Below are 26,297 nucleotides of genomic sequence, written 5' to 3' on the forward strand. Positions count from 1 at the left end.
TGCACACAAAATAATAAAAATAACTTTAAAAACTTTTTGAAACAAAATAAGGCCAGCAAGACAGCTCGACAGATGATGGTGCTTGCTGCCAAGTTTGACACCCTGCATTTGATTTCTGACACACACATGATAAAAGAGAGAACCAATGCCTGCCAGTTCTCTGACCCCCCACACAGAAGTAGTAAATAAATGTAAATAAAAAATTTCAAAAACAATCTGTAGCAGATGTGGGAGAAATAGCTAAGTTGGTAAAGTGTAAGCAGTGGACCTGAGTTCGGATCCCCAGCACAAAGGGAAAATATCAGGCGCATCAGCCTATAATACCAGCGTCGGGCGAGGGAGGGGCGGAGGAAGGACAGCCTGGGGCTGGCTGGTCAGTTGGGGGCAGCTGAAACGGTGGGCTTCAGATTCAGTGAAAAATAAGACGTAGAGTGATTGAGGAGGACACTTGGAGCCTTCTTCTTTCTCTTCCCCCTCACTTCCTGGGGGCTTATCAGGAATGGAACAAACAGAAGGTCACCCTCAAACCCACAGCTGTGATATGGAGACCAGCACGTCTAAGAGTTTCTCTTCCCTTTTGCCACTTGGCGGTGGAGGAGGGGAAAAGAAAGGAGCTGGGCCTGAGTTGGGGATGGGCAGAGAAAAGTGGCCCATGGCTGACCCTAAAGGAACACACATTCTGTAGTGGGCCTACTAGTGAGCAGAAGGCAAGGAGTTGACGGCTCTGAGAGCAGAGCTTATCACAGACTGCAGGCACTAGCGTGCAGTCCCCAAAACACAAATACGTCCCTGCTGGGCAGTCCAAGATTTCTTTCTACTTTTCAAAGAGTTTTCTCATTTCCCTTCTTAAATTTTTAATATTTATTCATTTGAGACGAGGCTTGCTTTGTAACTTAACTCTATCTGGTCACTTATTAGGTAGACCAGGCTAGCCTTGAACGCACAGCCACTTGCCTCTGCCTTTCAAGTTCTGGGGTTAAGGTGTTTAGTATCATGTCCAGCCTTCATTTCCTTTTCAAGAGGGCTTCTCTACCACATAAACCAAGAAAAAAGGGGGCGCTTTTCATATATCCAAAGTGATTATGTCACCTGAGGAAGGTTTCCAGAAAATGGAGCCCCTCCACTAGCGGCAGGGAGCATGACAGAACCTTGAGTGGTTGACAGGACAGCAAAAGTTTTCCAGTGGAGTGTGAGCAGAGATCTTGAAGGGGCTTTATGTCATTTAAAGCAGTCCCGTCATTGGACTTCTACAAAAACGCATACCCCGTGCATGCATTTGCTTGAGTGTATGTGTGTGCCTGTGTGTTTCTGCGCTGCTGGGGGTGTTCCTGGAGAAGAGAAAGGGGTGAGGGCTGGGAACAGGGTGGGGCTTGCAAGGAAGGAAACTAAGCCCCCGCAGTTTCTGGCAGAGCTCAGGCCACAAGAGACACAGATAAGGTGTATAAAGCCACTAGACACAAGTGCCAGGCCTTAGAACTCATACTTCTGCCTGGCTTCCGCACTGAGGGAGGAGGTAAGTTGCTGCCCCAGGGAAGAAGGTGCTGGGATGGGGCTCTGCTGCCCTGGAAAGTATTTCATTTCCTTCCATTTCACTAGCTAGTCGACTTTGTGCCTGTGCTACTAAGTAAGTGTTCCCTGAATGAGCACCACATAGTGCGCATTCAGTTCTCATCTCTGATGGGTCATGGTGAGAGTTCTGGGCAGGTACAGCATCAACAGAGGAAGAGCGCCCGCCGTCACCTTGAATAATGACAGAAGTGGGTTGGGGTATGGAGCTGTGTGCTCTGAGTAGTTCCCAGTTGCTGGCTGGGAGTCAGGGACAGATGTAGTCTTGCAAGAGCTCACTTTCGTTGTGTGAAAGACTACCACAGGGAGGCTTTCTCGGAGAGCAATCCCTAGAAACAGCCAGCAAATCATCGGGATTGGCTCCCTGGGAACAGTAAACAGAAGGCATGGGACAAAGGACACCCAGAGAGGAGCTGAACTGAGTGCTACCGGCTTCAACTAGCCTGCCCTGCGGAAGTGCCCTTAGAGATTAGGATAATTGGGTTGTAGGTCCCCCTGGCGGTTGTGCTGCGCCGCATCCGCATCCGTTGACCTCAAACCCCTTCTCACTAGACCCGGTCTCTTCCGTCTCTTCCTGACTTGAGTCGAGGGTCGGGATTACATCGTCACCTTTTGTCCCTCTCAGGCTTTTGAGACGTTCACCTATGCTCGTTTACCCGCCCCTGAGCAAGATGCGACCCACGGGCCTCGAGGGTCACCAGATGCCCAGCCCAATGCTTTCAGTATTCCTGTTGGTGCTGCTCTGTTAGGACCTTCACAGCCTCTACAGGGACCCAGACCAAATCAGGCATCTTTGGAGCGTCCACTGTAGCAAGTACTCTCCCAGAGCCCTCACCAAGCCCGACGGCACCTCCAGCACCCCAAACACTGCCAGCAACTCCATTTTCCAGACCTGCGAGATCGCGCGGAGAGCCCTGATGCAAGACTTCCCTCTCGTAGACGGGTATGTAAAGGATGGCTTGGGACTGAAACTGGGCTGAGCATATTCCTGAGCTGTGGAGGGCTCTGAACCTGGCGGTCCTCTCCTACTATCCACTTCTAGATGTTGTTCCCTATCAACAATGGTTGGCCTTTCTCTATCACTCTTTCTCTGGTAGCCCAGGCTTTATAGCATCTCAGTATGGTCTGGGTAACAATGTGGGTTAGGAGTAGCAGTCAGAATTATTTCTGCTAGACCTGGAAACCAAAGAGGTAGAGTCATGTGTTCTCTGAGTGGTGTGTGTGTGTGTGTGTGTGTGTGTGTGTGTGTCCCTCTCTCTAGCCCAGGCTGCTCCAGAACTTACCAAGTATCCTAGAACGACCTAGAACTTTAAATGATGCTCCTGCCTTAGCCTTCTGAGTGCTGGGATTACAGGCACTCAGGATGGATACCATCCAACCAACTCTGTTTGAGCTAAGCTCTTTCTTGACTCTCCTGCAGTCACAACGACCTGCCTCTTGTCCTGAGGCAATTTTACTGGAGTGGGCTACAGGATGCTGACGTGAGAAACTTCACCTATGGCCAGACAAGCCTGAATAGGCTGAGAGATGGCTTTGTGGGAGCCCAGGTAATACACACACACACACACACACACACACACACACACACACACACAAATGCCAGCATGGCTGCTGGGGAAGGCTGGAGAAATTGGGGCCCCAGAAATGACAAGTTAGTCAGATGGGAATTCTGTTACTATAGTGACTTAAAAAACCAATGACGGCCGGGGCGGTGGTGGCGCACGCCTTTAATCCCAGCACTCGGGAGGCAGAGGCAGGCGGATCTCTGTGAGTTCGAGACCAGCCTGGTCTACAAGAGCTAGTTCCAGGACAGGCTCCAAAGCCACAGAGAAACCCTGTCTCGAAAAAAAACCCAAAAAAAAAAAAAACCCCCCAAAAAAAAAAAAAAAACCAATATGACGCTATGGCTAGAGGGGGTCAATAGCAAGCCAACAGGTGGGTATGAAGTAACACAGAGCAAGCATCACGTTCATTACATGTGGTCTCTAGACCCACAAGTCTGTCAGCTGTAAAGGCTCAAAGTCAACCCCTGACTTTGCCTCCAGTTCTGGTCCGCTTACGTACCATGCCAGACCCAGGACCGAGATGCCTTGCGCCTCACACTGGAACAGATTGACCTCATCCACAGAATGTGTGCCTCTTATTCTGAGCTGGAGCTTGTGACCTCGGTTAAGGGTAAGTGGACTTTTTTAGGGTATTGGGGACTGGATGAAGCTACGACTCTAGCTCCTGGACATAATCACCTGACCTATGCCTACAGCTCTCAACAGCACCCAGAAACTGGCCTGCCTCATTGGTGTGGAGGGCGGCCACTCCCTAGATAACAGCCTCTCCGTGCTTCGAAGTTTCTACCAGCTGGGGGTGCGCTACCTGACGCTCACACACACCTGCAATACACCCTGGTGAGCACAGCGCAGATGGTGCTAGCCCGCTGAAGCAGAAAGCTGCCCTTGTGGACACAGACTAAGGTTTACCAATACCACCTGGCACTCGCATACAGGGGCTGGTAGTTGGGGTTTATAAGGCAAGATTGGGATTCCTCCTTTTGCCAGGCACAGTCCAACAGGGTTTTTGAGTTAGCTCTGTAGGGTTGCAGGAATGAAGAGTTTGGAGGGGCATGACCACCAATTAGCTTGTCTCTTGCCTGTCCTGCAGGGCAGAGAGCTCATCTAAGGACGTCCACTCATTCTACAACAGAGTCAAAGGACTGACCAGCTTTGGCGAAGTAAGGACTCTGAGTCATACTCCACGCAAATGCACGTTCCCCTTTCCTGGATGAGTAATGCATGCATGTATGTATCCTGCCCGTACCCCTTCCCTGGATGAGTAATGCATGCATGTATGTACCCTGCCCATACCCCTTCCCTGGATGAGTAATGCATGCATGTATGTACCCTGCCCGTACCCCTTCCCTGGATGAGTAATGCATGCATGTATGTACCCTGCCCATACCCCTTCCCTGGATGAGTAATGCATGCATGTATGTACCCTGCCCGTACCCCTTTCCTGGATGAGTAATGCATGCATCTATGTACCCTGCATGTACCTTTTTACTGAATGATTTATGCATTCATATATGTGCCCTGCATGTGCCCTTTCCTGGATGACTAATGCATGCATATATGTACCCCTGAGACCTCCTCTTAACCTGCCATCACAGAAAGTGGTGGCAGAAATGAATCGCTTGGGTATGATGGTTGATTTGTCCCATGTCTCGGATGCTACTGCACGGCGGGCCTTGGAAGTGTCACAGGCACCTGTGATCTTCTCCCACTCGGCTGCCAGGGGTGTGTGCAGAAATGCTCGGAATCTTCCTGATGACATCTTGCGGCTTCTGGTGAGAAACTTTCTAGCCCTGGGACTTAAATCGAGAAATCCAAACCAGGAGGCCTTGAACTTGAAACTTGTCCCCTCAGTTCCCTCAGCCCCCAAGACTGAGCATTCACTCACTGCCTCACAAACCCACAGTCCACTGCCCCCAAATTCTCTGTCGTGGGGTGAGGAGGTTGTTGCAGATAACTATTCCTATACCCCTCAAATTTAGGGCCAAGACATCACCTAAATCAGAGTTAAGTCTTGCTCACTGACACAAACCAGAGCTTTCTCACAGGGTGGAGGTAGACACATAATTATGCTGGGGAGCCAAGCTGAGTGTCCTTTTGATCATCTTTGCAGAAGAAGAATGGTGGCATCGTGATGGTGACATTCTCTGTAGGGGTGTTGCAATGCAACCCCTCAGCCAATGTGTCCACTGTGGGAGGTGAGTCTCCCAAAACCTGCCTCTTGGTATATCATTTTCTCTTTTCCTTTCTTTTTTTAAACACCAAAGACAATCTTATTGGAGTATGAAAGGACAATATAACAAGAAATAAGTCGTAAATATCAGCATCTTCAGTGATGAGGGAAGGCGAGAGAGATAGATGAGGGGAGATAGGAAGAGGGAGGAAAAGGGGAAAAGTTACTTTCTGAGGTAAATCCCAGCAAGGGCCCGTGCTTAGGGTCCATAAAGGTTTGGAAGCCATTCCCCACCTAGGCTTTCTGAATGGTGCTGAGTTTGACCTGAAGACTTCAGGGTGTCAGCACAGCCTTAGCAGTCTAGACAAAAATGCTGCTGTTCCATTTGTAGAGCCCATGGCTCCTATGAAGGCCTGGATTGACCCCTCCCCCTGCCTCTACTAACTGTTAATACAGAGCACGTTCCAGGATAGCCAAGGTTATGCAGAGAAACCCTGTCTCAAAAGAACATTTTAAGCCAGGCAGCAGTGGCGCACACCTTTAATCCCAGCCCTCGGGAGGCAGAGGCAGGCGGATCTCTGTGAGGCCAGCCTGGTCTACAAGACAGACTTCAAAGCTATAGAGAAACCCTGTCTCGGAAAAAAAAAGGTTTGAAGAAATGTCCATGATGGACAAGACACAGAAAACGTTAGTACTACCTTGGAACCAGAGTCAAATAATCCAAACTGCCTTGTGTGTGTGTGTGGGGGGGTCCATTCTAGAGCGATGTGATGACTCTCTGTATTTCTGCATGGGCTACCCTGCCTGTCTCTGATTTCAGTCTCGTCCAAAGGAGGCCTGGCCAGGTTTTCCAGACTGGAATCAGAGATGAATTAGGTTGGATATGAACTAAATCAGTGGTCCTCTAAACGCTTTCACTCCAACCCGAAGTCTAGTCTAGAGCAGCTTGTGTTCATTCTGGTGCCAGGACTGTGGCGTGACCCCTACAGTTACAGAAATCTGTTTGGGCCACAGATGCCATCTTCCAGTAATTCACCAAAAATGCCAAACACAAAAGGAAAGAAGAAAGCCACCCTCTGTAATTTCTCCAGGCCTTTTCTTTGTTTGTTTTGACTTTATTAGTGATTTATTTTGTGTATGGGGTTTTTTTGCCTGCATGTGTGTCTGCGTACCCCAGACATGCCTGGTGCCCGCAGAGGATAGAAGAGGGCGTCAGATCCCCCAGAACTGAAAATATAGATGACCGTGTGGATGCTGGGAATCCAACCCAGTTCAGGTCCTCCAGAAGAGCAGGCACTGCTTTTAACCACTGACCCATCTCCCCAGCTCTTTCTAGGCATTTTAAGAAATATAGATTTGTTGCTTTGACCACATATATACAAATCTATGAAAAGGATAATACTGTAGACATCAAGGAGATGGGCACTATTCAGAAAGGAAGGCCTCATAAATATTACCCTGGCAAAACTGTTTACAATATCACTCAGCACACTGCTGGCTTTGTTGTAAATAAGCAAATCAAGGGCAAGATTCTTGCCAAGAAAAAGTTCAGACTGAGTATTATTTAGCTCTCTAAGAGCCAAAATAGCTTCCTGAAACGGGTGAAGGAGAACAAGAAAAACAAAAGAGAGAAAGAAAAGAAAAATGAAAGAAAAGGAAGCCAGAGAAAGGTCAACTGAAGCAAATACCAGTCTCTTCCACTCAGAGATGCTCACTTTGTGGGAACTGACTGGGAAGGAGCCCAGGCTGCTGGAGCCTGTTCCCTGTGACGTTATGGCTTATGAAAATCCTAGACTGAGCTAGGCAGTGGTGGTGCACGCCTTTAATCCTAGCACTCAGGAGGCAGAGGCAGGCGGATCTCTGTGAGTCTGAGACCAGCCTGGTCTACAAGAATTAGTTCCAGGACAGGCTCCAAAGCTACAGAGAAACCCTGTCTCGAAAAAAAAAAAAAAGGAAGGAAGGAAGGAAGGAAGGAAGGAAACCCTAGACTGTAATCCAAGGAGGAATGGGAACAGCCAAACCTAGTTCCAAGGCCACTCTTTCCCTGAAAGCCCCATTCTGTTGACTGTCCATTTTCCCAGATCACTTTGACCACATCAAGGCAGTGATTGGATCGGAGTTCATTGGGATTGGTGGAGACTACGACGGTGCCGCGCGGTGAGTATTTAGAGTATTTCTCCGTGGCTCATCAGAAGCTGCTCTCACCGCACCAAGGTCCTCAAGGCCTTCAGGCTTTGCCCATTTGACATCTTTCCATCTCCAGGGCTCTTTCCTGTGCTCTCCTGTATGTCTTCAGCCCAAGGCCCCCACTAAGGTACTTTGAGAAAGCTCATTTTTCTAGCCCGTGCACCCACTGCAGACCTCTGAGCGGGCTATCTCCTCTGCCAGTTTTTGTTCTCGATGCTGTTGTTAAGACAGGGTTTCTCGGGCTGGAGAGATGGCTCAGCGGTTAAGAGCATTGCCTGCTCTTCCAAAGGTCCTGAGTTCAATTCCCAGCAACCACATGGTGGCTCACAACCATTTGTAATGGGGTCTGGTGTCCTCTTCTGGCCTTCAGGCATACACAGAGACAGAATATTGTATGCATAATAAATAAATAATTTAAAAAAAGACAGGGTTTCTCTGTGTAGCCCTGGCTGTCCTGGAACTCATTCTGCAGACCAGGCTGGCCTTGAACTCAGAGAGATCCACCTGCCTCTGCCTCCTGAGTGCTGGGATTAAAGGTGTGCATCACCTCCGCCCGTCTTCTCTGCCAGTTCCCAGGAAACTTCTGGCCTTTTTCCCGCCCTCTCTTCCTTTTGTTTCTTTGTTTGTATTTTGGACACAGGATCTCACTATGAATCCCAAACTGACTTCAAAATATTTCTTTTCTTTTCTTTTTCTTGGGAAGTGGGGGGGGGGGTGAGTCAGGGTTTCTCTTTGTAACAGTCCTAGCTGTCCTCGAACTAGCTCTTGTAGACCAGGCTAGCTTCAAACTCCCAGAGATCCACCTATCTCCCCCCAAGTGCTGAGATTAAAGGTGGCTATTCCTTTTCTTTTTTAAAATAATCTTTACCACTTGGAAAGTGGGTGTGCACACTAGGGCACACGTGTGGCAGGAATCACTCTTTTCTTCTCCCATGTGGACTCCAGAGACTACACTCAGGTTGCCAGGCCTTTAGTCACTGAACCAATTATTGGCCCCTGCTTTTCTTTCTTTTCTTTTCTTTTTTTTTTTTTTTTTTTTTTTTTTTTGGTTTTTCGAGACAGGGTTTCTCTGCAGCTTTTTTAGAGCCTGTCCTGAAACTAGCTCTTGTAGACCAGGCTGGCCTCGAACTCACAGAGATCCGCCTGCCTCTGCCTCCCGAGTGCTGGGATTAAAGGCGTGCGCCACCACCACCCGGCTTGGCCCCTGCTTTTCTTTCTTCAGTATTCTTTTTTTCTTTTCCAGTTCGAGGAATCAACTTCAGAACCTTCCTGAAGTTAGTCAAGCCAGGGACTCTACTCCTGAGCAACAGCCTCAGATACTCCTTTTTTTTTTTTTTTTTTAACAGAGGGGATATCTTCATTTATTAGAAAGCATAAATCTTTTTAAAAAAAGCATAAATCTTTTCTTGTTTGTTTGACTTTGTTTGAGACAGAGTTTCACTATGTAGCCCTGACTGGCCTCAAACTCAGAGAGGTCTGAAGCCTGCATCAGCCTTCCAAGTGCTGGAATTACCCAACTGGAAGACATAAATCTTAAAGCACCATTTAGTGGGTTTTAGGAGCTATTCAAGGCAGGGGCTAGGAGTGATAGGGTACTTGCTTATCCAAGAGTCCCAAGGTTTGATTTATAGCACTGCATATTTTTAAAGAGATTTTTTTTTATTTATTTATTTTATTATGTATACAATACTCTGTGGTGTGTATGTCTGCAGGCCAGAAGAGGGCACCAGACCTCATTACAGATGGTTGTGAGCCACCATGTGGTTGCCGGGAATTGAACTCAGGACCTTTGGAAGAGCAGGCAATGCTCTTAACCACTGAGCCATCTCTCCAGCCCTTTAAAGAGATTTTGAGACCTCTGAAGGATTAGGACTGGAGCAAACTACTTACCCCTTCCTAGTCTCCAGCCACATGTATGACCATTACTGAGGGTGTAACTCAGATAGAGCTGAGGATTTCAGTTGGATTAGGATACCGGGTCTGAGGCTCGCCTGCTGGTGACTGCACAGGTTCCCTCAGGGACTGGAGGACGTGTCTACATACCCAGTGCTCATAAAGGAATTGCTGAGACGGGGCTGGAATGAACAGGAGCTGCAAGGTGTCCTTCGAGGAAACCTGCTGCGTGTCTTTGGACAGGTGGAACAGGTATGCAAGAGAGCGGGGCATGGATCTGCGCAGGGGCTTCCGTAGCATTAACGGGCTACAGGAGACCCGGAAGAGCTGCTGACTAACAACTGTCACCTTCAGGTCCGGGAGCAAAGCAGATGGCAAAGTCCTCTGGAGGACATGATTCCAGAGGAGCAGCTGGACAGTGCTTGTCACTCAGTCTTGCCACGTCGACAAGAGAAATGGCAAAAGGAAAAGAACCAATCAGAGATCCCGACACATCATACACTCAAGTTATCACCCGAGGGGTTACACTCAAAATCTTCTCCCCACATAGCCCCAATCCTCACCATTGTTACAGCCTTTCTAGGCCTCATTGTATGACTTTGTGATCCACGTAGCCCTCTCAGATATTCTGGTACCCTCGAACCCCCTCCGCTTGTGCAGGAGCAAACATTTAATGAAAGTAAATGTGTTTAATGTAGAAACAGATGTTGAGTGTCCTCTGTGGCAGTTCAGGGTAACACGGGCTCCCAGAGCTCGTGGTCTGTGGGACGTGGCCTTTCAGCCACCATTTGCTCAAGGAAGTTGTCAATGATTTGCACCACCTAGGTGGCTGGGTCCAACACCGGATGAAGCTGATGGGTTGGGTCTGGCTTCAGGGAGAGGTCTGGAATTTAGGGGTCATTCTGAGCATTTCACCTCAATCCACAAACTGATTCCCCCCATACAATCTCTCAAGCAATTCTTTAGATTCCTAAGAAGGGAACCTGGGGGGCTGGAGAGATGGCTCAGAGGTTAAGAGCACTGGCTGCTCTTCCAAAAGTCCTGAGTTCAATTCCCAGCAACCACATGGTGGCTCACAACCATCTGTACTGAGATCTGGAGCCTCCTCTGGCGTGCAGGCATACTTCGAGGCAGAATGTTGTATACATAATAAAAAGAAAGAAAGAAAGAAAGAAAGAGAAAGAAAGAAAGAAAGAAAGAAAGAAAGAAAGAAAGAAAGAAAGAAAGAAAGAAGAAAGAAAGAAAAAGAAAGAAGGGAACCTGGCTGGACCATGAGTAACCTTCATTCTTCTTGGGACAAAGGCCAGAACTCCAGAACATATAATGGGTCATGGGCATCTGCTGGTTGGACTGGCTTTGATGTGGTGATCTTTCAGCAGTCAGGAAGTTCCTCTTTACCAGATACAACCTGCTTAGGTGTCCATACCATCCAACGCCCAGGGCCTGACTGGAAATTAATAGCAGCTGCAATAATAATAATAATAATAATAATAGCAATATTAAGAGCTAATACTGGGCTCTTTTGTAGCTTAGTTGGTAGAGTGCTTGCCCAGCATACAGGAAGTCCTGGATTTGATCCGCAGCACCGCATAAAACCAGGCCTGTTGCTGCACACCTGCGGCTCTAGCACTTGAGAGGTAGAAGCAGGAAGAGCAGAAATTTCAAGGTCAGGCTGAGCTGGGGAACCAGCCTGGGGTACAGGGGAAGATGTCTCAAAAATAAATAAATAAATAATAAATAAACAAATGAAAGCTGGTGCAATAGCTCTGTAAGTGAAGTGCTTGCCCTACAAGCAAGCATGAGGACCGAAATTCCATCCTTCAGACTCATACTTTAAAAAGTCCAAGAGATGGACACAGCTCAGAAGTTAAGAGCAGGGTATGAGGACACCCCAGATCTTGGTCTGACTCTTCCTGAGCTCCCTGTCTCTTGCAAGCCCGCCTGGGTGCTGGCTTCTCTTCCTCAGCCTTTGCCGGGGTGGCCAGCGGAGCATCCCCATAGACTCGGTAGCCTCCAATCAGGCAGTATGTCTCTCCATGCCAGGCTATCTGGGCTTGGGCGTGCTCTCTGTAGAGGACATGGTAGCATCCAAGGGAAGGAGGGGCTGTGGGAGGCACGGGTGCTGTGGAGAAAACCAGAACTGATCAGTCCCTTCTGCTCTGTCCTCTGTGCTGCAGAGCCCTTCCTCTCAGGTTCCTTCCTGTCTCTGCCTGAAGCCCTCCTGTCTGCTTGGCATCCCAGACACAGCCTTGCCTGTCACTGCCGTGGGTCCCCTTGGAGGGGGCTTCTGTAAGAGCACTTGGCTTCTGGGGAGCCAGTGGCAGCTGTGTGAGGCCTGTGTGTGTGGCCCATCTCCATAAAGAACGTTAGACCCTCGAGCTAGCTACAGCTGAGACCCCCTTCGTTTCTCCTCCCACAAATGAGAAGGATTTCTAAAAGCCTGCTGCTTCTGGGCTGTAATGAGTATGTTTGGAAAAGCGGTGTAAGATAAATTTGTTAAGAACTCCTCCTATCGTGGTTGGCCGCCCCTCTTGGGATCTGTTCATTCCAGCCACACTCAACAGTAGCCCTGTTTTAGTTAGGTTTCAGTATGCTGTTTTCTTTTTTGAGACATTATCTTAATATACTAAGAGCTATAACTGTAATTGACCTTGACACCTCTCTCTCTCCTCTCTCTCTCTCTCTCTCTCTCTCTCTCTCTCTCTCTCTCTCTCTCTCTCTCTGTGTGTGTGGGGGGGGGGGGTGTATTTATTTGTGTTGTGTAGTTGCGTTTGTGGGTGCATGTGCCTAGGCAGGCACAGAGGCTAATGCCAGAGGAGGGCAACCCATGTCCTACCCTATTATTTTCTACCTTTGAGGCCTGGTTTCAAATTGAACCTAGAGGTTCATTTTAGCAATCCTCTGTCTTCTGCCCTCACATCACTGGGCTTACAGGTAATTTGAGGCCATACCCAGTGTGTTACCTGAGTCTTCTGAGCTGGGTAACAAGCTTTCTTAAGTGTGGAGCCATCTCTCTACCTCACCTCATTTCAAAATAAATTTTTTTTTTTGCAAGACAGGGTTTCATGGTGTAACCCTGGCTCCCCTAGAACGAGTTCTGTAGACCAGGTTTGACCTCAGACTCAGAGTTGAAGAGGGACTTTTCCTTATGATTAAAGGCATGTGTCACCACACCCCAAATCAAAGATTACCTCTCACACATTGCTCCAACTTCCTGAGACACCGTTTTTTTTTTCTTTTTTTAATATAGGGCTTCTCTGTGTAACAGCCCTGCCTCTGCCTCCCAAGGGCTGGGATTAAAGGTGTGTGCTCCAGTGCCAGGGAAGATACCTTTTCCTTACGCCTCCATTCCCAACGTGACTTCCCCTCCACAAGCCCTACCTCCTGTGTCTTCCCATGTGCATGACGCCTTTTCTCTAACACTCAGCAGCTTACACTTACAGGCAGCAGAGGGTCAGCATGTGTTTTCCGGGACAGGTCAGGAAAGTCCCTGAAGGTTTCAACAGCCTCCCCCAAGTTCTTCCATTCATCACTGGGCAATAACGTACATTTTTTTTTGTTTTTTGTTTTTTGTTTTTCGAGACAGGGTTTCTCTGTGGCTTTGGAGCCTGTCCTGGAACTAGCTCTTGTAGACCAGGCTTGTATGCAGTTGTTATGACTTAATCCGTAGGTGGGTTTTCCCCTTTAAAAGAATTAGTAATTTCTTGCAATTGGCTTTGTTTTGTTTTTGAGACAGGGTCACACAATACAGCCCCAGCTGGCCTAGAACTCTATGTAAACCATGCTGGCCTCTAACTCACAGAGACCCACTTGTCTCTGCCTACTCTGTGGAATGTGGGGACTAAAGGCAGGCACCACCACACCCAGGATGAAACTGACATTTAAAAACAATACTGTTTTTTTCCTTGGTATTTTCTGTTTTTTGTTTTGTTGTCTTTTAAATTTTTATTGGAAATATTTTTCATCGATATATTCTATCACAGTTTCCTCTCCCTCCACTCCTCTCGTCCCATTTTCCATGGTTTTGAGTTTACTGATTACATCCTACAGTGTAGTTTAGTGTGTTCCTCTGTTCCCTATTTCCTATACACTGGTAATTTGGGGAAGTTTTTATTTACCTGTTTGTTTAGAGGTATGGAAGCCCTTTATTACTTAACCTGTCTTTCAGGCTGTGGCGTGAGGAATAGCCTCCTAAGTAGCTAGACTACAGACATGCACCAATGTAGCCAGCTATTAGAAGCTTTTAACTGTGTATTTCTGGGCCTTCCATTTAAAAACTGGTATAAGTGCTAGGATCTAGCATTCATTTTAAAATTATTTATTTATTTATTGTTAGCTGCTATGTGGGTTCTGGGAATTGAACCTAGTTCCTCTGGAAGAGCAGCCAGGGCTCTCTCCAGCACCTACTTATTTTATGTGTAAGAGTTTTGCCTTTACGTATGTATGTGCACCATGCATATGTCAGCTATCCTCATCAGATCCCTGGAACTGGAATGACGATGTCTGTGAGCCACTGTATGGGTGCTGGGAACTAAACCCAGACCTGCTGCAAGAACAAGTGTTCTAGCACTCGGGAGGCAGAGGCAGGCGGATTTCTGTGAGTTCGAGGCCAGCCTGGTCTACAAGAGCTAGTTCCAGGACAGGCTCTAAAAAAGCTGCAGAGAAACCCTGTCTCGAAAAACCAAAAAAAAAAAAAAAAAAAAAAAAGAACAAGTGTTCTTAACCACTGAGTCGTCTCCCTAACCCCTCTCAAGAGTCCTAAGTGAGTTTGGTTTGTTTCTGTCTCTTGTCTCAGAACTGTCAAACTGTTGGGTCTCTCCAGTTGACCCCACATTGGTCTTCACACAGATTATCAGAGGCCCTGGGGTGGGCTAACAGAGACTTCCATTGAGAAGACTCTAGGAGTCCCAGGCCTGTATCTCCATCCCCTAGCTTGGTTAGAGGAACTTCCTGGTATTGCCTGAGGAAGAAGCATCCGTCTTGCTGCTCTGGCCCCTAAAGCCGGATGTGCTGTCTCCAGGACAGGCTGACTAGTACTAAGGACGGTGAGTTGCCTATAGTAGCTGCTTCCTGTTCCAGGTGGCTGATGTGGGTAGTCCTGGAATACACACCCAACTCTATGCTGTTCCTTCTCTGCTGACAGCCCTCCCTCCCCTTCCTTAGGATCAGCTGTCCACTTCACCGCTGGGAGACGTTCCTCTGTTCGCACTCATTGCTTTACCTAGCAGAGTAACCTTTCCAGCTTCTATATCAGATGTCCTACCTATCTTGTTCAGGTTCCTCCTATAACTCCCCTTCAGACCGAAGCCTAAAGCAGCTCTCCCCACCACAGCTGCCAAAGCCTTCTGTAGCCTGTCCAACACCTACTCCAGTCACAACATTTGCTCCCCTGTGTCTTTCCTCACGGCTGCTGGAACAGGTTGGCCTCATGTCTGTCTCACGGTATTTACACATGCTGTCTCCTCCAGGAAAGCTTTCACTCCAGCTCCCAAGACTACCTCGCTACCTTCTCCGCTGAAGCCTTCCCTTAGTACTTTGTCTAACAGAACATCACTTATTTCTCTTTCTTCCAGGCAGGGTGACATGGCTCCGGTTTGCACACAGTTCACTATGGAGTCCAGACTGGCCTTGAGCTCGCAGTGCTCCTTTCATCATTTTAGCAAGTGATGGGATTATAGACATGGTCCCCACACAGAGCTTTGTTCTAGTAATTATCTGACGTCGTAGTGTGTGGGAGGCCTTGTTGTTGAAGGTCACACTCAGAGTCTGTTACTAAGCTACAATTCCCATCACAGATACCTGCATATTCTATTACTTATTTTGATCAGTCTATTTTTTTTTTCGAGACAAGGTTTCTCCATGTAATACCCCTGACTGTCCTGGAACTCACTCTGTAGACCAGGCTGACCCTAAACTCACAGAGATCTGCCTGCCTCTGCCTCATGAGTGCTGGGAGTAAAGGCATGTGCCTCCACCACCCAGCATACCCTAATTTCTTTTTTAAAGACAAAGTCTTGCTATGTGTCCCTGGTTAGCTTGGGATATCCGGTATATAGAATAGGCTAGCCTCAAACGTGCTAGGACCATCTTGCTTCTGCCTCTGTTGTTCTGACATTACAGTTATGCTCCATCAAGTCCAGTCCGTCTCATCTTTTAGTTTCTGAGTGACTTGAGGCGCACTAGATGGCGTAATAAACCCTTGTTCAATAAACAGATAGATGGATGGCGTTGCCTCTCCTACACTCATGTAACAGCCTGTGCATCCTATTAGAGTGAAGCTCTTTTTGCCTTAGGCTCCATTTATTCTGAGTTGTCATTGAGTAAGTTCTGATAGTGTCGCCTTTATTTATTTATTTATTTATTTATTTATTTATTGCTTAGGCTTTGTTTATTTTGAAGCAAGGACTATAGCCTAGGTTGGACTAAAGTCATTGTGTAGTACAGAAAGCCCTCTAATTCAAGACACTTTTCCCACCTCGGGCTTTCAATCGCCGGGATTATTGGCAGGAACTTCTGTTGCCCAGCTGCTCTTGGCAGTTAAAGTGGAAGGAACTGATCACATAGTTGCTGCAAAAGCACCAAGGTGACACTGAGGTGAGCTCCGAAGGTGAATTTTGAAAGCTGTATTCACCTTTCTAGATTGTAGAAACAAAGAAAAAGGCGGGGTGCTGGTGGGAACTAATGCTTACGGGGCCTTATGGTGCTGGGGCATTATTTTTTAATTGTTATTTTGGTGTTTTTTTCTGAGATAATCTTGCTATGTAACCTAGGATATCCTCGGACTTATGACAATCCTCCTGCCTCAGCCTCCTGATTACAGGCATGTACCAGCATATCCTTGTTATGAGGCTCTGAGTCTGCCCTGAAGGTGGAGATGCTCTAATGCCAAGACGGGCCTGTGACAGTCAAAAGAAACTGCTCTTGAGGGTGACAAGAGGAACAGGAACGACAGGAAAGACACCCCACTTTCCTCCTCCTCTCAGTGTCTGCTGAGTGGCCCCGTGGCAAGGAGTCTTAGTAAAGTGATTCCAGCATTGATTACTTCCAGTTCAAGCCCCAGCATCACGATTTGTGTCCTTCAGCAGAGATAAGGCAGAAGTTAAGAAGCCATTACTTAGCAGATGCAGAAACCCACAGCCAGATTTCAGGAGGAGCTCAGGAAACCCTGCCAAAGAGGGTGGTGGTGAAGGATTGTAGAAGACAGAAGGGCCAAGGACACCATGAGAACACAGCACACAGAATCAATTAAGCGAGGCTCATAGGGACTCATGGAGACTGAACCGGCAATCATGGAGCTTGTATGGGTCTGAGATAGCTCCTCTGCATATATGTTATTCTTGTGGGACTCCCACAGTGGGAGTAGGAGTGTCTCTGACTCTTTTGCCTTTTCCTCCTACTAGGTTGCCTGGTCCAGCCTTGATATGAGGGCTTGTGCCTGTTCCTATTGTAAATTGTTATGCCATGTTCAGTTGATATCCCCGAAAGGTCTGCTTTTTTTTTGAAAGGAAACAGAAGAGTGGATCTGGGGGAGAGGGAAAGTGGGATCTCTCTCTCTACAACCCAGGCTAGTCTGGAACTCACTGTGTAGAGTCAGGCTAGCCTGTCTCAGAGATCTGCTCACCTCTGCTTCATTGGTGCTGGGATTAAAGACATGTGCCATTATACCTGGCTAAGAAGATAGTTTTTATTTTGTTTTGTCTTTATTTTTTTTTTCTTTTTGAGACAGGGTTTCTCTGTATAGGCCTGGATGTCCTGGAACTCTCTTTGTAGACCAGGCTAACTCTGAACTCACAGAGATCTGCCTGCCTCTGCCTCCCTTCTGTGTGCCACCACTGCCCACAGAAAGTAGTTTTTTAAAATGTCCTTATCTACTTAAACATGGTAGTGGGGTTAGACCTAGGCCATCACAGTTGTTAGGCACTCGCTCTACCTCTGAACTGCACCCTTTGCTTTACTTAGCTTTTTCATCTCCGCTTGTAAAAATTATTTTATTATTAGTATGTGTGTGAAAGAAAGGGGGCAGTGAGTACCTACCCTGACATTCCTATTGAGGTCAGAGGACAACTTCCTCCTTACTGAGGCAGGGTCTTTCTTCCCTGTAGGGGTGCTGGGGTTACAGACACATGCCACTGCATCTAACTCTTTTTTTAAAAAATGAGATATGCGGGCTGGAGAGATGGCTCAGCGGTTAAGAGCATTGCTTGCTCTCTTCCAAAGGTCCAATTCCCAGCAACCACATGGTGGCTCACAACCATCTGTAATGAGGTCTGGTGCCCTCTTCTGGCCTTCAGGCATACACAGAAAGAGAATATTGTATACAGAATAAATAAATATTTTTTAAAAAGAGAGAGGAAAAAAATAAATAAAAATGAGATATGCGCATAGAACTCAGGTAGTCTGGCTGGCATAGCAAGTGCTTGTTCTCAGAGCCATCTCGATGTCCTTCACCTTCTTTATGAGAACAGCAGAAATTTATTATTATTATTTTGTTTATGGACTTTATGAGTGATTTGTTCGTATGTTAGTCTGCTCACCAGAAGAGGTCATTGGATCCATTATTGATGGTTGTGAGCTGCCATGTGGCTAACAGAGAATTGAACTCTAGAAGATAATACGGTGCTCTTAACCACTGAGCCACCTCTCTAACCCTAGAAATTTAGTAAGAAACCATTTTAGTGTATCTTGGAAGAGGTGTTTCAGGAGGGAGAGAGATGTTTAGGAAAAGCTAACTACAGTCAAATGCGGATGCAGGTCTCTCAGTGGAGAATGATACTTTAGTTTGTTGGTTTTCTGGTTTGAGACAAGGTCTTACTCCTTAGTTCAGGCTGGCCTAGGATTCTGTGTAGCCCAGGTTGGCCTTGAGTGTTCTGAAACCCTCATGCCTCAGTCTTCCAAATGCTGGGATTACGTGTGAGAGCTACTGTGCATGATTTTTTTTTCTGACGCAGGATATTGCTATATAGCCCAAATCGGCTTCAAACTCACAGCCCTGCCTTTACCGTCTGATCGTCGGAATTTTACACATGGCTAGACAATATTTCTTCCGTTAGAGGCAATGTACTCCCTAGATGACAGTACTCATACTGTCAATAGCTGGAGCTCAGGAGCTCCAGGCTAGTCCCAGCAACACAGTGAGACCGCACCACAAAAACAAGACTATAAAACCTAACAAAACCCACACAGATCTAATTTACTACTCTAAGCGGAACTTAGCATGATATTTGACCCCATTGAGGATAAGGCACGTTTGGGCGCTAACACATTTACGTAATGGCTATGTGGTGAGATTAGTTAGATTTCTCGCCCCCACCCCTCCCCACCCCCGCCTACGTTGTTCCCCACTAGTCTCCCACCTCCTTCAACTCAGACAGAAACCAGAAGCAATGAGCGAGAAGATGGAAGCTGCAGGCAGAGACCCGCCAGGCCCAAGGGGGCGCCCTTCTACTTGGGGGAGCGGAAGAGCGGTGGTGCCCTCTAACGACTGCACTGAGCTTCTAGGGGTGGAAAGTTCCAGAGCGTCCGTTGCACAGCCGTGCGACTGCAAGCTTTTCCAAGCGAGGCCGCATCCTAGGTACCCTGAATCGAAGGTCAGAACCCCATCGACACCCTCTGTCCTATCCCGGCCCTTCTCAGGCTTTTGTGACCAAGTCTGAGCAACATGCAGCCCGCGGGTCTTGAGGGTCCCCGCGCGCTCGGCCTGCGGCCTCTGGGGCCCTGGCTGTTCCTGCTGGAGGTGCTACTTGTAGTTCCGCCTCTGTGGGTAACCTGCACCCCGACCACTCAGAGCATCTCCAGCTTTTCGACTACACTGGCGACCTCCAGTGCGAATGCCACTCCGGGCACTTTCAATGCCTCCACTACACCTGGCATGACCAGTAACCCTCGTCTTCGAGAGCAAGCACTGGCCCTGATGGGAGACTTCCCGCTTGTGGACGGGTGCGTATGTGCGGGTGTGGGACCGAAGCGGGCTAAGCTTGCCGGGAGGTGGTGACGCACGCTTTTAATCCCAGCACTCGGGAGGCAGAGGCAGGAGGATCTCTGTGAGTTTTAGGCCAGTTTACAGGTTACAGAGCGAGTTCCAGGACAACCAGACTGTTTCACACAGAAAACCTGTCTCGAAAAACCAAAAAATAGGGCTAAGCTTACCCCTAGACTATTGATGAGGCCCCTTAGCACCTTCGCTGGATGTCCTTTTCCTTCTGTCGTTCATGGGTGCCCGTTCTCCCTTTGGCGCCATTGCCGGGGTGGAAAAGCTTTTCCACTCGGCTTGCAGGGGGTGGGGCCTGGTGAGGTGGGGGAGAAATAAGATCCGGGCTGAAGCTTCTGACCTGGAGACCATGTACTCACACTGACCGCATCTCCAGCCATAACGACCTGCCTCTGCGCCTGAGAGAACTCTTCCAGAATAAACTACAGGATGTGAATCTGCGCAATTTCACCCGCGGCCAGACCAGCCTGGATAGGCTTAGAGAAGGCCTTGTGGGTGCCCAGGTAACCGTGCCAGAAGAATGGGGACGTTGGGGACACAGAAACCTGAGTAGGCCAGGCCCTAGATGGCTAGGTACTTGGGGCATGCAGTACACCGTCATGCAAATACAAGGATGTATGAGGACACAGAGGACCAACACAGATGAACCGCGCAGATGCTCAGGTTCAGGGGAATACATAGAAAAGAATCAGAAAATCCCTGGAGAGTGTGGAGGTTGAGGTTGCTAAAACCACAAAAGATAGGGTAGCCTTGTCTGGGACATTGACACGGGGTCGTGGACAGACGACAGCTATGTCATTAGCCCACAGTCTGTTCACTGGCTGCCAAGCTTAATAGTCCTGAGTCATGACACTATGGGGAACCGTTGACTTACATGGGTGCTGTGGGGGCTGAGGCAGAAGTGGTGGGCCTAAGAGACCATATTGGCTTCGTCGTGGACCTTTGGACCCCCCTCTAGTTCTGGTCAGCCTACATCCCATGCGAAACCCAGGACCGGGATGCTGTGCGCCTTGCCCTGGAACAGATCGACCTCATTCGCCGAATGTGCGCTGCTTACCCCGAGCTGGAGCTTGTGACCTCAGCTGAAGGTGAACTGGGGCACAGCCTGGGATGGAGACCAGTGGCTCTTTTCTTGGGATGTGGTTGTTTGACTCACCACCCTTTTCTAGGTCTGAATAACACTCAGAAGCTGGCCTGCCTCATTGGCGTCGAGGGCGGTCACTCACTGGACACCAGCCTCTCTGTGCTGCGCAGTTTCTACGAGCTAGGAGTGCGCTACCTGACTCTTACCTTCACCTGCAGCACCCCCTGGTGAGCATGCTGCCTGGCCCCGGTGCCATGGCAGACAGTGTGGTGAGGAAACTTCTCTCCGTGGCATGGAGCTGGCAAAAGAAATGACAATAAAGTGGTCTACGGGGGGAGGGGAGGGGAGGAGGAGGGTGGGGGAGGGGAGGGGTCTCCCAGCAGGTCCCTCACACTTCCACCAGCTAGCCGGCCCTGGTCCTCATTTGTTCTACATGTAGGATGGATAAGCAGAGCTCCCCCCCTCACCCCCCCCACCCCGCTCCCAGTCACCGATAGCCAACTACAGCCAGCAAGAATTGCTTTCTCTTGTCTGTCTTTCAGGGCAGAGAGCGCCACGAAATTCAGACACCACTTCTATACCAACATCAGTGGATTGACAAGCTTCGGTGAGGTGAGGACTCTTGTACCATATCCTACCCTGTGTGCTTCCTGCAGATCCTTGTACACACCTTTGCTCCCTGACACCCTCTGCTCCCTCCCAAACCCACTGTCCCTGCAGAAAGTAATAGAAGAAATGAACCGCCTGGGCATGATGATAGACTTGTCCCACGGCTCAGACACCTTAGTGAAGCGGACCCTGGAGGTGTCTCGGGCTCCTGTGATCTTCTCCCACTCAGCAGCTAGAGCTGTGTGCGACAATTTGCTGAATGTTCCCGATGACATCCTGCAGCTTCTGGTGAGTAGCCAACTGGGCCCTCAAACCCAGGACTAAGTACACTTCATCTGAGAAACTCACTCTGTACACCAAGATGGCTTTAGCTGCTTAGAACTCGCCCTGTAGGACAGGCTGGCCTCAAACTCACAGAGATTCACCTGCCTCTGCCTACCAATGCTGGGATTAAAAGGCATACATCACCACTGCCTGACTTTTTTTCCATTTTTTGAGGCAGGGTCTCATTATTTGACTCTGGAACTCGATATGTGAACCAGGATAGCCTTGAACTTGCAGAGATCTGCCTGCCTCTGCCTCCCAAGTGCTAGGATTAAAAGTGTGTGCCAATACATTTGACTCATTTTGAGGGTCTTAAAGCCAAACATAATAACACATGCCTACAACCTCAGCACTTGAGAGGCTGAGGTAGGAGGATCATGAGTTGAGGCCAGCCTGGGCTACATAGCAAAATCCTATCTCAAAAATTCAAAAAAGAAGTAAAGAACGGGGAAAGGGTCTTGTTTGTTTGTGGTAGGGTCTCTTACATAAATAGTCCTGTCCTGTCCTACCTGGACCTTATGCCACCTCTGCCGTGGCCTCCCAAGGGCTGGCCTTATATGCCATCATGTCTGACTGGGAGGAGAGTTGTGACCCTGAGTAAAGAAAGCTATCGGTTAACTAACCTTTCTCCATCTTTGAAACCAGGTCCAAATCAGTTTTACCCAGGGAGACCCAAACTCAGGAGAAAACATTCTTCCAGCCCCTGCTGGATTGCTGCCCTGCAAACGTCGTCCCCCATTAAGGGAAGCACAGTGGCAGTCCAGTGGGGCTGGCCTGACTGCCCCTTTTCTATCCCTTTAGAGAAAGAACGGTGGCATTGTGATGGTGACACTGTCCATGGGGGTGCTGCAGTGCAATCTGCTTGCTAATGTGTCCACTGTGGCAGGTGAGTCCCACCTCAACTCTTAATTTAAAAAAAAATGTTCCTGAGCCGGGCGGTGGTGGCGCACGCCTTTAATCCCAGCACTCGGGAGGCAGAGACAGGCGGATCTCTGTGAGTTCGAGACCAGCCTGGTCTACAAGAGCTAGTTCCAGGACAGGCTCCAAAGCTACAGAGAAACCCTGTCTCGAAAAACCAAAAAAAAAAAAAAATGTTCCTGGGTATTTTCCCTGCCTGTATGTCTGTGTACCGTGTGTATCCCTGGTGCCCCACGGAGAAATGGAAGCTAGAGGGGATGCCAGGTCCCCTGGAACTGGAGTTACAGGTAGTTGTGAGCCACTCTGTAGGTGCTGGGCATTGAACCTGGGACCCACCGAGCCATCTCTCTACCCCGCCCCCACACAGACCTCAGCTCTGTGAGTTCTGACTTGAACTCTAGCACATGAGGGGGAGTGGCCGACCTTCCAGGGACTGTGAACTCAGCGTGTCACTGTCACCCAAATGTGAGCTGGATAACTGGCCAGGACCCAACTTTCCATTTAGAAATGCTCCCAATTGCTAACTCTTCTACCGCCTCTGCTTTCCAGATCACTTTGACCACATCAGGACAGTGATTGGGTCTGGATTCATTGGGATTGGTGGAGACTACGATGGGTCTGGAAGGTGAGTACTGTCCCTGGCTCCTCCTGGGTCTGGAAGGTGAGTGCTGTCCCTGCCTGGGCTCCTCCTGGGTCTGGAAGGTGAGTGCTGTCCCTGGGCTCCTCCTGGGTCTGGAAGGTGAGTGATGTCCCTGTGCTCCTCCTGGGCTGGAGGCAACAGCAGAGGTTTGGAGCCTTAGGTCCCCATTCAAAAGTCGGCTCATCCTTCAGATCTCAACTCCAAGCTCTGGTCTTCCAGTCCCCAGTCCCCATTTCCTCTGCCCACTCCTAGGCTAAAAGAATCTTGTTAATGCACAGCTCCCCAGCCCAGCTCTGTTGTGGGCTGGGTATAGTCCCGAGAACTCAATCTTTAAAGAACTTCTAAAGTCATGTTCTCTAATCTAAAGAACTTGGCCCTTAGTTTTGTTCGTAGTTGCCTGGGGCTGGTGGGATAGCAGGCACTAGACCAGGATTAGGGGCAAGGTCTCATGGTGGATATCTGCACAGGTTCCCTCAGGGCCTGGAGGACGTGTCTACGTACCCAGTGCTCATAGAGGAGTTGCTGAGACGGGGCTGGAATGAACAGGAGCTGCAAGGTGTCCTTCGAGAAAACCTGCTGCGGGTCTTCAGAGAGGTGGAACAGGTACATGGGTTAAAAGGAAAGGATAGTGTATTAGTCATGCCTCTCTAAGGAACAGAACACACATACACACATACATACATATATACATACGTACATACGTACATACATATGTGGGGTAGGGTCATTTGTGCATGGTGTACAGGCTGTGGTCCATGTAGTCCAACAATGGCTGTCTCCTGTTGGAAAAGCCAAAATGGAGTAGTTGTTTCGTCCATAAGACTTGATGTCTTAGAAGTCTCAGTCTAGTGCTGAAGTCCCAGAGGATTCCTGGAGAGCTGCTGGTCTTCAATATATATGAGAATCCCAAAGTAGGCTCTAACCCTAGGGAAAGAATACCTCAGCAACAGGGTAGATGAGCCCTCCAGCTAGTGAGGGCAAGCAGGCAAAAAGCAAAAACTCCTCCTTCCATATTCTTTTATTTGGGCAGTCACCAGGTATTGGCCAGGATTTAGGGGGTGGGTCTTCCTACCTCAGATTATCCAATCAAAAAAAATCTCTGGTGCTGGGCAGTAGTGACACACAGCTTTAATTCCAGCACTTTAATCCCAGGTAGAGGCAGGTGGATCTCTGTGTTCAAAGTCAGCCTTGTCTATAGAGTGAGTTCCAAGATAGCCAGGACTACACAGAAACCCTGTCTCAAAAAATAAACAAACAAAAAAAAAAAAAAAAGGAAAGAAAAGGGGAAGAAGAAAGGCTGACCATCACAGATAGGTGGTTCACTAGTGGAGCATGGGAGGGGTGGGAGTGTCTGTTTTACTGTGACTCCTTCCCTCAGGTGAGAGAGAGAAGCCTGGGGCAGAGCCCTGTGGAGGTCAAGTTTCCAGACAGGCAGCTGAGTAGCACCTGCCACTCGCACATCCTGCCTCAGGCCCAGGAGAAACACCAGGACACACACTTCAAGGAGACTAAGAGGCCAACTAATCCGGTCCTCCGGGGGGCCTCAGAAGCTCCCCCTTGCCGCGTTTCAGGCCTCGTGGCTACTGTCACCTCCCTAGCCCTTGTTCTTTGGCTTTGGTGATCTGGCCACAGGTCAACGTGGCAAAATCCACAAAGTTCCCCTCCTCACTGCCCAAAATAAATAAATATTTATTTTGAGAATAAATATTTAAAACATTGAGCCAAGTGTTCAGGGCCTTTCTTTATTGTTGGGATTAGGGTCAGAGACCCCTTGGTGAGGGAACCTGCAGCTGTGGTCCTCTGGACAGTCAGAGACAGTTCACCAAATCCTGAAAGCTGGAGCCCATACAACAGTGTAACCAAGGACCACGGGGACAGTAAATTAGGGTCCCACTAAAAGGTTATATTTTTGTTTGTTTTAGAGGTTTGTTTTGTTTTGGAGACCAGTGTAGCACGAATTCTAATTGGTCTTAATAATAAAAACCCGGAGTCAGCTATGGGGAGGGGGCCAGGGGGAAGAGGCAGGGGTGAAAGAAGCAGAGCGGCCAGGCACTAGAGTTCTTACCTCTACCAATACTCAGACCAAAGGGACAATCCTGTCCCTATGAATCCTCAGACTCCTGTGTGTGCATTTGTGTGTGTGTGTGTGTGCCCCCATCTCCCAACTCCCCATCCCACCCACCCACCTTGTCTTCCTCTCTCCGCCCAGCCACATTATTGCTGTCTCCACCTCCCCAGTGCTGGGGCTAAAGGTGTGAGTCACTACAGCCTGTCTCTTTCTCTTTGACTGGATCAATCTAGTGTAGCCCAGCATGGCCTTGAATTCATAGAGCTCTGTCTGCCTCTCCTGAGTGCTGGGATTAAAGGTGTGAGCCACCACTGCCTGATCTCTATGGCTAACTCGTGGCTTAGCGCTTCACTCTGATCTTCAGACAAGCTTTATTTGTTAGATCACAAACAAAATCTCACCACAGACCAAGCCTATGTTGCCTAAGCTGGCCTGGAACTCCTGGGCTTGAGTGATCCTCCTTCCTCTGCCATCCAAGTACTAGAATTTTGAGTATGTGCCATCCCGCCTAGCTTTCTGGTTTTCTTTACTCCATATAAAAATCAGCCTGGCAGCACTCAGGAAACAGAAGCAGGCAGATCTCTGTAACTTCGAGGTTTGAGGCCAGCCTGATCTATATAGAAAGTTCTAGGCCAGCCAGGGCTGCATAGTGAGACTCTCAAATAAATATCAGTCCTGGTCTAGGTATGATGACTCAAGCCTCTAATCCTAAAGGCAAGAAGATCATCCACAAATTCAAGGCCAGACCTGTCTATTCCAGGCCAGCTAGGGATACATAATAAGACCCTTCATCAAAAAAAAAAAAAAAAGAAAATTCTACAAGATGATTATAGGAAAACAGTTCCGACCTGAATGTGGAGACGCTGGACAGAAAAAGCAGGAAGAACTGTTTCTGCTCAGGTGAGGTGCAGGGCCGACTGTCCTGAGTGTTGCAGTTGGTGAGGGGCAGGGACAGTTCTTCTGTTCTCATGCCCCCGGGATTGCTTTCCTGGCTGTCATGAGTGGCAAGGGGTGGGGATGAGGGCATACTTCCCTTACCCTTGCCATTCATGGCATACGAGGGAGGAGGCAGGGGCAGCTCTCCTACTCACGCCCACAGGCCTATCCTATCTGTGCCCTTGCCTACAGGGTCAGCTCTGGTGTGCTGCCCAGGTGAAATGCCATGCCCACTCTCCCATGTGTTGCTGCTTGGGTGGGGGGCAGGTCCAGTTCTCCCATTCTCATGGCACCGGGGCCACTTCTCTCACCTGCCGCAGGTGGCAAGGGGTGAGGAGAGAGAGGACAT

General features: G+C 48.7%; 2 protein-coding genes across 2 annotated transcripts; both read left to right on the forward strand.

The window, feature by feature from the left end:
- Positions 1-2,052: 2,052 nt before the first annotated feature.
- On the forward strand, positions 2,053-10,007 carry LOC119802097 (dipeptidase 2-like). The gene is given in 13 exon segments (XM_038312999.1): positions 2,053-2,304; positions 2,307-2,330; positions 2,333-2,385; positions 2,388-2,509; positions 2,987-3,113; positions 3,612-3,741; positions 3,827-3,968; positions 4,222-4,291; positions 4,727-4,903; positions 5,242-5,326; positions 7,383-7,458; positions 9,498-9,633; positions 9,736-10,007. Coding segments are annotated over 13 exon segments (1,479 nt in total). The 5' UTR covers positions 2,053-2,210; the 3' UTR covers positions 9,979-10,007.
- A 9,032-nt stretch (positions 10,008-19,039) lies between these two features.
- On the forward strand, positions 19,040-24,664 carry Dpep3 (dipeptidase 3). The gene is made up of 10 exons (XM_038313012.1): positions 19,040-19,317; positions 19,746-19,872; positions 20,328-20,457; positions 20,539-20,680; positions 20,996-21,065; positions 21,174-21,350; positions 22,188-22,272; positions 22,854-22,929; positions 23,412-23,547; positions 24,323-24,664. The coding sequence occupies exons 1-10, from the start codon at positions 19,040-19,042 to the stop codon at positions 24,563-24,565; spliced, it is 1,464 nt and encodes a 487-aa protein (XP_038168940.1). The 3' UTR covers positions 24,566-24,664.
- The last annotated feature ends 1,633 nt before the right edge of the window (positions 24,665-26,297 follow it).

The sequence above is a fragment of the Arvicola amphibius genome, chromosome 15 (assembly GCF_903992535.2).
Source record: "Arvicola amphibius chromosome 15, mArvAmp1.2, whole genome shotgun sequence".
Lineage (NCBI taxonomy): Eukaryota > Metazoa > Chordata > Mammalia > Rodentia > Cricetidae > Arvicola > Arvicola amphibius.